The 12,718-nt window shown below is 37.3% G+C and overlaps 1 protein-coding gene across 3 annotated transcripts in view; it reads right to left on the bottom strand.

The window, feature by feature from the left end:
• The window catches only part of LOC106879951 (uncharacterized), a 143,466-nt gene that overhangs the window by 101,707 nt on the left and 29,041 nt on the right, over window positions 1-12,718 (bottom strand). The window contains exon 2 of one of the 3 annotated variants that reach the window (XM_014929711.2): window positions 11,954-12,020. The exons of the other annotated variants lie outside the window; for them this stretch is intronic. Within the exon in view, the coding sequence (XP_014785197.1) occupies window positions 11,954-12,020 (67 nt within the window). The remainder of the gene's footprint in view (window positions 1-11,953; window positions 12,021-12,718) is intronic. 3 annotated transcript variants of the gene reach the window in all.

Below are 12,718 nucleotides of genomic sequence, written 5' to 3'. Positions count from 1 at the left end.
TGTGTGTGTGTGTGTGCGTGTGTGTGTGTGTGTGTGTGTGACAGGCGCTTCTTTCATTTTCTATCTGCCAAATCCACGCATAAGATTTTCTCGGCCTGAGGTTAAAGCAGAAGACACTTGCCAAGGTAGAGTGTAATAGGCTAAGCAGTTTGCTTCTTAACTTCACAATCGTTATCTGCGCCTATATACTTGCTCTTGATAGTGAGGGCATTGTAGCCTTGAAAAGCGTTCCATTAGTCTATTGTAGCTGATCGTAATTTTATATTTAAGTTCACCGTGCTGAGATGTGTCTAAAATTAGTTACGTTCCGCCATGATTATCGCATCCTTTTATAAATCAAGACCAACATTGTCTAAAGCGTGCTTCCAGTTTTAAGACTACATTTCCAGAATAGCATAGAAGAAAATTTTCAATATCAATGAGAGTGAGATGATACCCAATGATATCAAATCTATCAGGGGAAGTGGAGAATACAGTCTTCTGACACGATGCGTCGTTTACATCGCAATCATGAGAACGTGGGTTCCATACCATTGCAAGGTAGCCTCGTACCGCTCATGCCTTATAAATGGAATTAGGGAGATGAATGGATTGTTGACAATATTCAATGGTTCACTCTTATTACACTGTCGCGCACTGTTCAACATCAGAGTAGAGTACACATGTCCGTAAATTGTACAGAGTGATACATACTAATTCAATGAGGTGATAGTTCATTTGACAAAAAAAACAACTGCATGGCTCATACGTTCTACTCAGCAGGAGACACATGTATACAAACACCCATCCATACTTTTTCCAAACCGCTATGTTACGGGCTCGTAAACACACCAACACCAGTAGTCAAGCGGTGATGGGGGACAAACAGCGACACAAATACACGCGCACGCGCGCGCGCACGCACACACACACACACACATACGCACACACACACACACATACACACACACACATATATATAGATATATATAAGACGGGCTTCTTCTAGTTTCCGTCTACCAAATATACTCACAAGGCTTTGGTCGGCTCGAAGCTATAGTAAAAGACCCTTGCCCAGGGTGCCACGGACTGGAACTGAGCCTGGAACCATGTGGTTGGTAATTAAGTTTCTTGCCATACAGCTATTACATGAATTTTTCGTCGATAACTGACGAGGGATCAGCTTGTCTACGTCTTGTGTGTGTCTTTTCGTGTTACTATTTTTTTGTCATTCTGCACAAGATGTTTTACTCAAATATGTGGGGATGGGCAGTGGGGAGTAAAAGCTTTTCCAGATCATATTCATATATGTTAATTACATAGCTGCGCACTTCACTTTGAAGATGATTTCCAGGCATCCGAGTACAAGCAGAACGGTTGCCACTACTCCTCGAAAAAGTCATTCATCTTTTGAGAAGAGTTTTATGTATTTTCCACCTATCCTTCAGCCTTACCAACCACATAGTTCAGGGTTCAGTCCCACTGCGTGGAACCTTGGACAAGTGTCTTCTATAGCCTCGAGCCGACCAAAGCCTTGTGAGTGGATTTGGTAGAAGGAAACTGAAAGATGCCCGTCGTATATGTGTGTGTGTGCGTGTGTGTGTGTGTGTGTGTGTGTGTGCTTGTGTGTATGTGTATGTGTATGTTTGTGTATGTGTTTGTCCCCCCATCATCGCTTGACAACCGATGCTGGTGTGTTTACGTCTCGTAACTTAGCGATTCGGCAAAAGAGACCAATAGAATAAGTACTAGGCTTCCAAAGAATAAGTCCTGATGTTGATTTGTTCGACTAAAGGCAATGCTCCAGCATGGCCGCAGTCAAATGTCTAAAACAAGTAAAAAGAATGCATTAACGGTAAGTATGTTGTGGTAAACAATGCGTCAATTTATGGCATTGATCTGCTTGGAGCCATTATGCTAATAGCTCTATCTTTACAAACTCTAGAAAAGAATTGTTTAAGCACTTCAGTGTGAGTAATCGCAACTTAATACATCCTGTGGGTTAGTGCAGGATTAGTGTGACACTAATAATGACAACAGATAGCTTACTCACACAAAACACACTCAAATATACATATGCTCACATATATATATATATATATAGTTAATCTATTGCAAAGTGACGTCCAAGATTTGCCAATAGGGGTGTGTCGTACAGATAACAGACTGAGGTTGCCAACTGGTACCGAAACATTGATGTCACTGTCAGTAAAAGTATGGATAATCTCACGCTCAGTACTTATAGTGATTCACTTCCTTTAGTTAATCTTCACAGGATTTATACCTTTAAGAACATCCTTTAACTACGTGTGTGTATATATACACACACACACACACACACAAACTTGCATACACACGCACACACACACACACACACACAAACACACACACACACACATATATACACACACACACACACACAAACATGTGTGCGTGTACGTATGTATGTATGTATGTATGTATGTATGCATGCATGTATGCATGCATGTATGCATGCATGTATGCATGCATGTATGCATGTAGAACAGTTTTTGCTTTCTTCGAAACGTGTTATAAAAAGATATGCCTGTGTTCAGTTCAGCTGTATTTTTTATTAAAGATTGCTCCCAGATTCTTGCAGCTAAAATTTAAATAAGATTAAAATCATCTCGTGATAATAAATCAAAATAGACACATCATTCTTATTTGTTTATTGCCCACAAGGGGTTAAACATAGAGGGGACAAACAAGGACAGACAAAGGGATTAAGTCGATTACATCGACCCCAGTGCGTAACTGGTACTCAATTTATCGACCCCAAAAGGATGAAAGGCAAAGTCGACCTCGGCGGAATTTGAACTCAGAACGTAACGGTAGACGAAATACCGCTAAGCATTTCGCCCGGTGCGCCAACCGTTCTGCCAGCTCACCGCCTTTACACATCATTCTTTGAATCTTTCCTAGAAAAAGCAGGTATAATACACGGTTCGAATATTCATGTAACAGATTTTGAAAAATGCACAGTCTAGTTATATCGATGCAGTAAGGATCTGTGGTTTTATCTAAAAAATAGGATGGGATAAGAAAGAGCTATGAAAAATTCGTAAATGAGGATCAGGAATTTTTGCATAATAACATTTTTCATAATCAACACACACATGCACATAATCCTTCACTCACACTCTTTCCCTCTCTCCCTCTCTCTCTCTCTCTCTCTCTCTCTCTCTCTCTCTCTCTCTCTCTCTCTCTCTCTCTCTCTCTCTCTCTCTCTCTCTCTCTCTCTCTCTCACACACACAGATACATAATGGATAGTTTTGTCCGTTTCACACTTGCGTGACATGTAGAAGAGTACTCAATAACGTTAGCTAGAGTAAAATATCATTATTTACATAAGGCTATTTCTGCACGTGAATCTATTCGCAGTTCCTCGTGTCTGATCTTCAGGCGACTAAAGGTCGGAAACGAGAATTCCAACTAGTGAACTCACACAGACTCAGCTTGTAAAAAATAGTGTGTGTGTGTGAGAGAGAGAGAGAGTGTGTGTGTGTGTGTGTGTGTGTGTTATGTGAGTGTTTGTGTGCGTGTGTGTGTAATTGTTTACTCGAGATTTTATGCTGTTGTATTTATTTGTGGTTTTGCTTTTAATCTGAGCGTCATAGCTCGCGCAGGGTGTATTCGTTTCTAAGGAGAACTACACTTCTCTGAGGTCAGCAAATCTCCCTACCTCCTTCTCCAACATTACAATCCATCCCACTCTACTACTATTCTTGCATCATTAATACGGACATCTTCACTACAGCTACTACATCTCATAATGACACCCCCTGCTGATATATATAAATAATAAGGCAAAGACGCTTAGAGTGGATAAACATAGCTTTATCTGTAATCTCTTGATTATTCAATATGATAATTGCTGTAGTTATCTTTGGCAGCTTGCATATATTTTTTCATAGGAGCAGCATGAGCTAACGGAGGATTAACTTTACACAGCATCTGCGATATATAACACCAATAGATGTCTCTTGATCTACTTAGCAAGCCTCTGTGTTCCTTTCTTGCAATGACGTTAATGCATAACACTGTATTTAAACTAAATAATTAGCAACAAATGACAACAACAAAAATAAATATACGAGATTAAAACATATAGAACACATGCAAAGATAATTATATACACACATGTACGCAGGTTGTACCGAAAGTAATGCAAAAATGTAACATTTTATTAACTGACATAGGTCGTTCAAATTGCATCTCTTGCTAGAGTAACTCTTCGCCTATATTAATTCTTGTCGTTCTTTTTTTATTGCAAATGATTATTTCCCAGCAGAAACAACGTTCTATGAATGAATTTTTGACAAAGTGGGCAGGCTACCCAACATTTGTGGAAGGCTAGAAACGGTTTACAAAGATGATATCATTGGCATCAGCATTGTGCATAAATAGTTGGAAAAGTTTAAGGATGGGAAAACTAGTGTTTTACACAAACCAAACAATGAGAGACTACCAGTTTCAATCACTGACTCGAATCAATAGCGAACGGACGGAGGAGTCATAATTCGTGAGCTTCCTGCACAGCTAAAATGTGGTCACAGTGCATTACAGAAGACAATGGAAAACGTTGGGTTTCGGAAAGTGTGTGCAAAGTGGATACCTGGGTTATTGATAATGGATTTGAAGGCGTGAACGGTGGAAGTTTGCACTGATCTAATGGAAGCGTCTGAATGTAATGAAGACAAGTTTCTTCCGCTCTGATGACAGGCGATGAAACATGGCCTTATTTTTATGTTCTGGAAATAAAGCTTTGTACATGGAATAACGTCACGCCTTTTCTCTATGACCTAAGAAGTTGACGAGCCAGTAGTCAGCACACAAAGTCATGGTGTCTTTTGGGGGTGTCATAATTCTTGATTTTCTGTAATGTGGTCGTACTGTGAACAACAAGCAGTACATTAAAACACTCAAGAAACTTAGAGAAGTTAAGATGTAGAGATTGAACAAGAATTTGAAAAGATGCACAATCACCATGACAATATAATGACCACACACACCTTCACCAACAAATCAGACAACTGACAAATTAGACTGCTCAGTGGTTCTCCAGCCACCCTACAGCTTAGATTTCGCACCCTCCAACTCCCACCTGTTTGCTCCAAAGGAACAGTTTTGAGAAACAATAATTTGATGATACAAAGTGAATAAGTAGATACAACAGTGCATACTTGAAATTTTTCGAAGAGTGTTTGAGTGCTGGGTCCAATGATGATGCAAATGTATTGCTTGCGATGGAAGCTATGTTGTCAGATACCTTTATATGGAGAAAGTATTAATCAGTCAATAGTTCAACATGTGTGTGGGAGGGCACATATGGAATACATACATGCATAAATGTATATAGAAATCAATAAAGATGTCCTCGGCACATCAGTGGGCCTGTTTCACTTTCTTCTCTTGCTCTCTCACATCTCTCTCTCTCTCTCTCACTCTTTCTCTCTTTCACTCTCTCTCACTCTCTTTCTCTCTCTTTTTTTCTGTATTTATACATACACACATGCATAAAGAATCATAGTGCGGTGAAAGCCTTAAGCATCTTAACAAACAATAATAAAATTAAGCTGAAAGATGCTTTGAAATTTAGCTAAACCAAAAAATACTACTAATAAATTTTCTTCCTGAAAATGAACAGCACAAGAATTCAAAGACTGAGCCTTTGATAATTTGATAGTGGTAATAAAAGAAAAATAACACCAACAGTTAAATTTTCCAGTATGACATGAAACGATAGTCTTGTTTTGGCCTTTATTTGTTTGTTGTTCATTATTTTTACTCTTGAGGGTGAATGTAATTGGTTGAAGTTGATGCAAATTCATATTTGAATTATTGCGGGATGATAAATTAAGTATTTCAGAAAGATGCAGTGTTTGACTAAATATACATACACACACATGCGCGCACATGCCTCCACCACCACCAGCACACACACATATAAACTAGCATTCCGTCTGTTACGACGATGAGTGCATCAGTTGGTCCGATCAACGAAACGGCGTACTCGTAAAATTAACGTGCAAGTATTGGATCATTCCATAAATAATGCGGGTATTTTTAATACTTCTTTTATTTTTTCAAAATTAAGATAAAGTCTTTTTTTAATCTAAAATATACTCTGCTTCATTTTCTACAATACTCGTTCATCTCTCTGGAAGAGCGTATACTCCTCCAATACTCTCCTAACCGCGTCTACAGAATTCATATTTTTTCGTCCAAATTATTTTGAAGACTGAGGAATAAATGATAATCAAATGGGGTAATGCTCGGCGTATATAGCGAGTGGGGCATTATTTCCCATTCAAACTGCTCCACCCTTTCGAATGTCATCCTCTCTGTATGTGACCAAGCATTATCCTGATCGAAGAACACGCGTCATCTTCAAACCAAAGACGGTCGGTTTTCTTCAAGCTCTAACTTCAATGACTGGTTGAAGAGCCAAGGACAAAATGCGCTTACGATTGTGCGTCGAATGTCGTAACCACTAATCGACACACCGAATTTAGACGATAACTAACACATGTATTCATTAAATTAACTAAAGGGAAAATGATAGGAGTGATGACGCATCAGAAGCCAGTATTAACAAGAGCAGCAGCAACTGCGCTACTTCTTAACCACCACTCTTATACCTTTGATTTTGTAGAACCATTTAGAAGAGGACGAAATCTTTAGCGAGCCTTCCTTTGTGTTGAAATTTCAACTACAATAATAGCTGCAGTTCTAGGCTTATGCACCACGATATAATTGGTGAGTCTTTTGTTAGCTTGAAGCGCTGGGCCGGAAAGCTTCCTGCGAATATAGCTCACACTTCAATAACATTAAGGCTACTTGTTAGTCGTCAGATCATCTTTTTTTTTTACCTTGCAATGCAAGAAAACGTAAAACATTATTGCTAAATCTCCACCATAGCCTTCATAATGTAAGGCAGATACAAATACGTCCCCTTCACACACACACATACACTATGCACACCACACACACACACATGGTTATATGTGTGTCAAGGAGTATTTATACATACACATTCACACAAACCTATATATATGTACGTGTATGTGTGTTTAAATATATGTACGTATATGTACACATATGTATAGAGAGTGTGTGTGTTTATGTGTGTAAGATATTCTTTGACTCAAGAGAACTTTTATTTACTTGATGAAGTGTCAATTCTCATAAATATGTGAACCTTAAACAACAAAATGTCGACTGGCATTAATTCACCACACTATATCTCATTACTTTATTCCGCAGGTCTTATCTTTAATGAAAGGAAACCATTATAACAGCAGTGACAGATACACTACAGTGTGCCAAAGTGATAATAGTGCCAACTCGTATTGACCTCCGAAAAAAGAAAGGAAGGGAAGAAATGCGGATTGCAAAAATTTAAGAGTAAGAATGCATAATAGAAAAGAAAGGAAAGAGCAAAGTAGAAAGGAAGGGGTGGAAGCAGGTTAAAAATAGAGAGAGAAAAAGGAGAAGAGGAAGAATTATAGTAAATGCCAATTTCAATAAAAAGTATAATTGTGTGCATGGGAGTGAATGAATGGACAGCATGAATAGCAAACCTGTAACAGAGAGCAAGAGAAGGCAGTAGACAAAGGATGACTGAAAGAAAGAGAGAGTCAGAGAGAACGTAAGAGAGATTGCATGTGCAAGTGTATGCGTGTGTGAGCGATTATTTTAGCGTTTCTGTCGAGATTAAATCGTATTGCATTCCTGTGTGTTTTTCTAGAACACATTGCTAGAGAGAACAAATTGGAAACGGTCAAGATAAAACAAGGTCAGGTGAAATATTTTATTCTAACTAGTTCACTTATTTTTTTCTTAAGCAATGGGTCGCTACCCAAAGGGTGTTGTGAAAAAATTATCCGATATCACGGAATATTCACAGAGATTACCAAAAATTGTTTGCTTTTTATGAGAGTATTTTATCTGAGTATAAAAAAAAGATGCTTAAAATATACACGCAAGAAAATTTGTCTATGAGAAATATAATACAAATATGAAACGAATTCTGTACAAGAACAGAACAACAGAGAGCTGCATAACCCTTTTCTCTGTTCTTGCTTAATTTACGAGGTATTATACACTGAGACCGACCACATCTAATGGTTACTGCAATATTCTAAAATAAAAAAAAAAGAAAGAGAAAATATGAGGAAAACATTTTTGTCGATGATGCAGCCAAGCATCTACAAATAAAATCGTTCTTTCTCTTTTTTTCAACACTCATTTTTATTAGGTTAGTATAATGAAATTTTGATTATATAATGATTTGAAGCATGTTAGATAGTGTGCTTTGCAACATTTGGCACCCTTTGTTTTTCGTTCAGTCGTATATTAACGATCTAAGAAGAGGGAAGTGCGCTTTTTGTTGTTGTGTTTTTTTTTAACGAGTGGCGTTCAAACGATGTGTGTTTACATGTATGAACTTGAAGTTACCATCAAGAAATATGTTTCATATACAGGCAATTAGTTATAGTGCAACAGTAGATGCCTTTTGAGATAATTTAACTTCGACTGTAGACACTTTACTCCCAAGGTCCAGAAATAATGACCTATATTTTAAAATTTTTAAATTTCCAGAAGAACTTTATATCACATAAAATCAATTCAATACTTATAAAAATAAGTCTTTAATTTCGAATTTATGATATTTAAATACTTATAAATATAGATTGTTCTTGACTAATTCAAGTTACTTATTGTTTTCAGTTTATTTTTATAGTTATTTACAAAGTATTAATTTTTATTGCGCAGAATTGAAAGTGCCTTCCCATGCATAAACGGTTAAATTTAATATTGAATAATAGTTCCTGTAGAACGTGTGTATGCAGGAACAAGAATCGGAAAGTGAACCAAACTGTAGAAGCTGAACAATGCTCCACAAAAAAAAGGAAGTACAACGAATCTTTTTGCTACATATGTTTATTTTTGCTCTTAGACACGAAGAGCGCCGTTCAATCGGCTTAAATTGTTTGGAATACGTAGGAATAAAATTATGAAGCCGCTTAAATGAAAAAGGTATCATGATATTAGTTATGTTTCTGACTGAAGTGATTCGTTAATGCTTATTGAAAGATTACTGAAATCTTTGAAAATCAGAAAATTTTTGAAAACCATACACTAGTTTAAAAAGAAACATAATAAAAGAGCATATTATAGGGTCCGATGTTTAATTAAAAATATAAGACATACACTTTGACGAAGATCTTGTGTTGCCATCAGTAAATAGACAGATTCAAAGGAACTATTGCGGAAAGAACTATGTGGGCTAAATTAGAAAAATCGAATGTCAAATAATACAGTATGTAAAGGAATTGCAGGAATGTTCAATAACCAATTTGAGCAGAATTAAAGAAAGTGCTAAGTTTGTGATTCAGTTTGACAAATTCACTGACAATGCAAATGTGACTCAATTACTGGAATTTATCAGAGCCATATGAAAATAATATGCACAAGGACTTATTATTTTGTTGATTATTAGATGAACATACAACAAATAAATTTGTTTTCTTCAAAGTGCACCATGTTTTTTTTTTTTAAAGAAGTTGCGTCTGAGGTGGAATAACAATAATACGGTAGCAATGACTGTAAAAACAGTATTTCAGGCTAAATTTAATACTGCAATGCATATATTCACTCATTGCATTGAAGGCATTAGTGGCTAAAAAAACGTTCTGAGCTAAATGCAGTGATAGATGGTGAAGTTAAAATTATCACTTTCGTTAAATGTCACACAATGAATAATAATCTATTTGCAAATCTATGTTAGGATGCGGAATCCTATTTCAGCAATCTTACTGCATACAAAAGTCCGATGTCAAAGGAATGAGGTTAGAGACGTCTAGCAAACTTAGAAGATGAAGAACTTAGATATTTCAGATTTCTTTCCGGGTGAGAAATCGCTTTGCCAATCAATAATTTGTGGCATATTCGAAAAGTTTGAGGAACCTACGAGGTACATTCCAGAAGTTTTCAGAATTTTTTAGGAGAGGCGCTTATAACTGTCCTAGATTATTGTAATTTTAGTATATCATTACTATACATCTACTAAACCAAGCTGCATATCTTTTTGAATTCCAGACTGAAGGAGATGATTGTAACGACACTTTGAACATACCCTACTAGACAGTGGTTGTCACAGCTGACAATTTTGCTGAATGCAGTCGGGGCATAAAGACAAGCTAGAAGCTCGCTATGCAATAAAGTTTTGCTGAACTAGGTAAAATAACCACAGAAACTTATGAAATGCACCAGATTGCTTATGAATTAACTTGTATGAGGCGAGCATCTATTTTTTCACTCGCACCAGAGGCCAGGCAAAGCAAAGCCGCATGGAAGCTCATGATGATTCTCTTCTGTCGACAGCAAGTGCATCATCTATATTCACAGGTTTCCTCTAGTCAGGTGCTTAACAAAGATTACTTAGTGGAGATTTTGAGGGAGTTCAGGAAGAGATTTCGTCGTAAAATATCAGAGCACGTATATCAGGGCAATTCACTAAACCAAAATTCCATCATGGTAACAAACTACTTGATGGAAATGGGCGTCAAAACTGTCCCTCATACTCCTTAGAGTCCAGATTTTGATCCCTGTGAATTCTGGTGGTTCTCCAGGCTGAAGAAGATGAAGGAGGCTGTGACAAGTGTCCTGGACACCTTCAGTTTGGAGGACTTCAATGGAGCCTTCACGAAGTGACTGTAGAGCTACTACAAGTGTATTAATGTTACAGGATCCTAATCTGAAAGAGATTAGAGCTTTGTGATTCTTTAAAATTTAATGTCTCTTCTGAAAAAGCTTCAAAACTTTGGAATGCGCCTTGTAATAAGTCACTTGAGGAAATTAAACTGAAGCGTTTCCAAACAAAAGAAATCCAGGCAAACATGCGCATAATGCTAAGTTTCAAATGTTATCATGTGCTGTTGATTTTGTCTGAAAATAATATTTAATTCGATCAAGCAAATCATAACAAATGATTTGGTATTGACAAACATTTACACAAATAATTCCTACCAAACATAGATTTAAACAAGGGTCATTATAGTATCAGAGAGAGAGAGAGAGAGATTTCAAATTCCAGCGAGGTCGACTTTGCCTTTCATCCTTTTGTGGCCGATAAATTAAGCACCAGTGTAATCGACTAGTCCCCTCCCGCAAAATTTCAAGGCCTTGTGCCATCAGTAGAAAAAATTATTATTGTTGCGGCGAGCTGGTAGAATCGTTAGCACGCTGTACGAAATGCTTAGCGGTATTTCGCCCGTTACTTCGTTCTGAGTTCAAATTCCACCGAGATCGACTTTGCCATTCATCCATTCGGAGTCTATAAATTAAGTACCAGTAAAACACTGGGGTCGATATAATCGACTATTCCTATCCCCATTAACTTGAAGCTTTGTGCCTCTAGTAGAAAGGATTATTATTATTATTATTATTATTACTATTATTACTATTATTACTATCATTATTATCGATAAGGACTGTTTTGGCACTGTTATATCTGCCTTTATCCAATGGCGATTATAATCAAAGAAGTATGAGCAAAAACTTAGTAGAATCAAGGTAAATATTTAGAATGGTGGCTTTTTTCCAGTTTATTCTGGACGTCACAAGGAAATGTGTAACACAATAAATTAACGAAAGATAGTACTAAAGAGAAAGTGAATTACTCAAATATACCATTTAGTTTTTAATTCGACGAGGAAACACAGAGTCTATCAGTCTGTTTTGTCACCTTCGACTGAGGGCTTAGATAGTTGGTGTAGGTTAATAGTGTTAATATCTTCAATTGTCAGTACCGGAATTAAAATAATCTAAACTTAGAAATCTCTAATTAGAATTTGTCTAGTGAGTAAAGTAGCAAAACACAGCAGCGAGAGAATCACTACTTGGTTAATCTACAAGACATAGCAGTTAGTCTAACACAAATCCTACCTTCCCATCGATGGGGCGGCTAACTGCGGAATGTCATCAATCATACGTCGGCTTGTGTAGGTCTCACCTGGAGTTAGACAACAATAGAAACATGGAGAACAAATCCTACACAATGAGCATTCGGTTATATTCAACTAATAATGATACTAAAATCGAGTATTTACTGCATATAGCTTATTGCAGCTTTGTCTAAAGAGAGAACTTGGAGCTCTGAGACCGCTGGAGTTGATTCTCGAGTTCCTCTTAAATAGCTAGAAGCTGACCACCGTACAAATAATATAAGCAGAGTTAAAATTCCAAAGGCCTGAAGAATTGCGCATCATTGCGTGGGGAAGAAAATATAAGTGACGAGAGAAGTAGAGAGGAGTAATGTGGGAGAGTCTGAGTGGTTTAGCTTGTGACCTGCCGACTCCAAAGAGCAGAAACCACTGTAAGTAGTGATATAAAATGCAGAGAGGGGAGAGGCACTTGGTATGCCAGTGTTTGGAGTATGCAGGGGAAGCACTTTTTGCTAATCAGCTAAATGTCCTCTTTCCAGGCGTCCTAAGGTATATGTATATAAACCTGTATGTACGTGTATGCATGTGTTCGCTTAAGCATATTCGCTTAAATGTGCATGTGCTCTCTTAAATGTGTGCGTATGTGTGTGTGGGTGAGAGAGAGAGTGTCTGTGTGTGAGAGGAAGAGAGTGTGTGTTAGAGACAGAGAGAGTGTGTGTGTAAGTGTGTGTTTGTGTGTGTGCGTGTGTGTGTGTGTGTGTGTGTG

The sequence above is a fragment of the Octopus bimaculoides genome, chromosome 2, assembly GCF_001194135.2.
Source record: "Octopus bimaculoides isolate UCB-OBI-ISO-001 chromosome 2, ASM119413v2, whole genome shotgun sequence".
Taxonomy (NCBI): Eukaryota; Metazoa; Mollusca; class Cephalopoda; order Octopoda; family Octopodidae; genus Octopus; species Octopus bimaculoides.
This window is presented reverse-complemented; position numbering and strand designations above follow the sequence as displayed.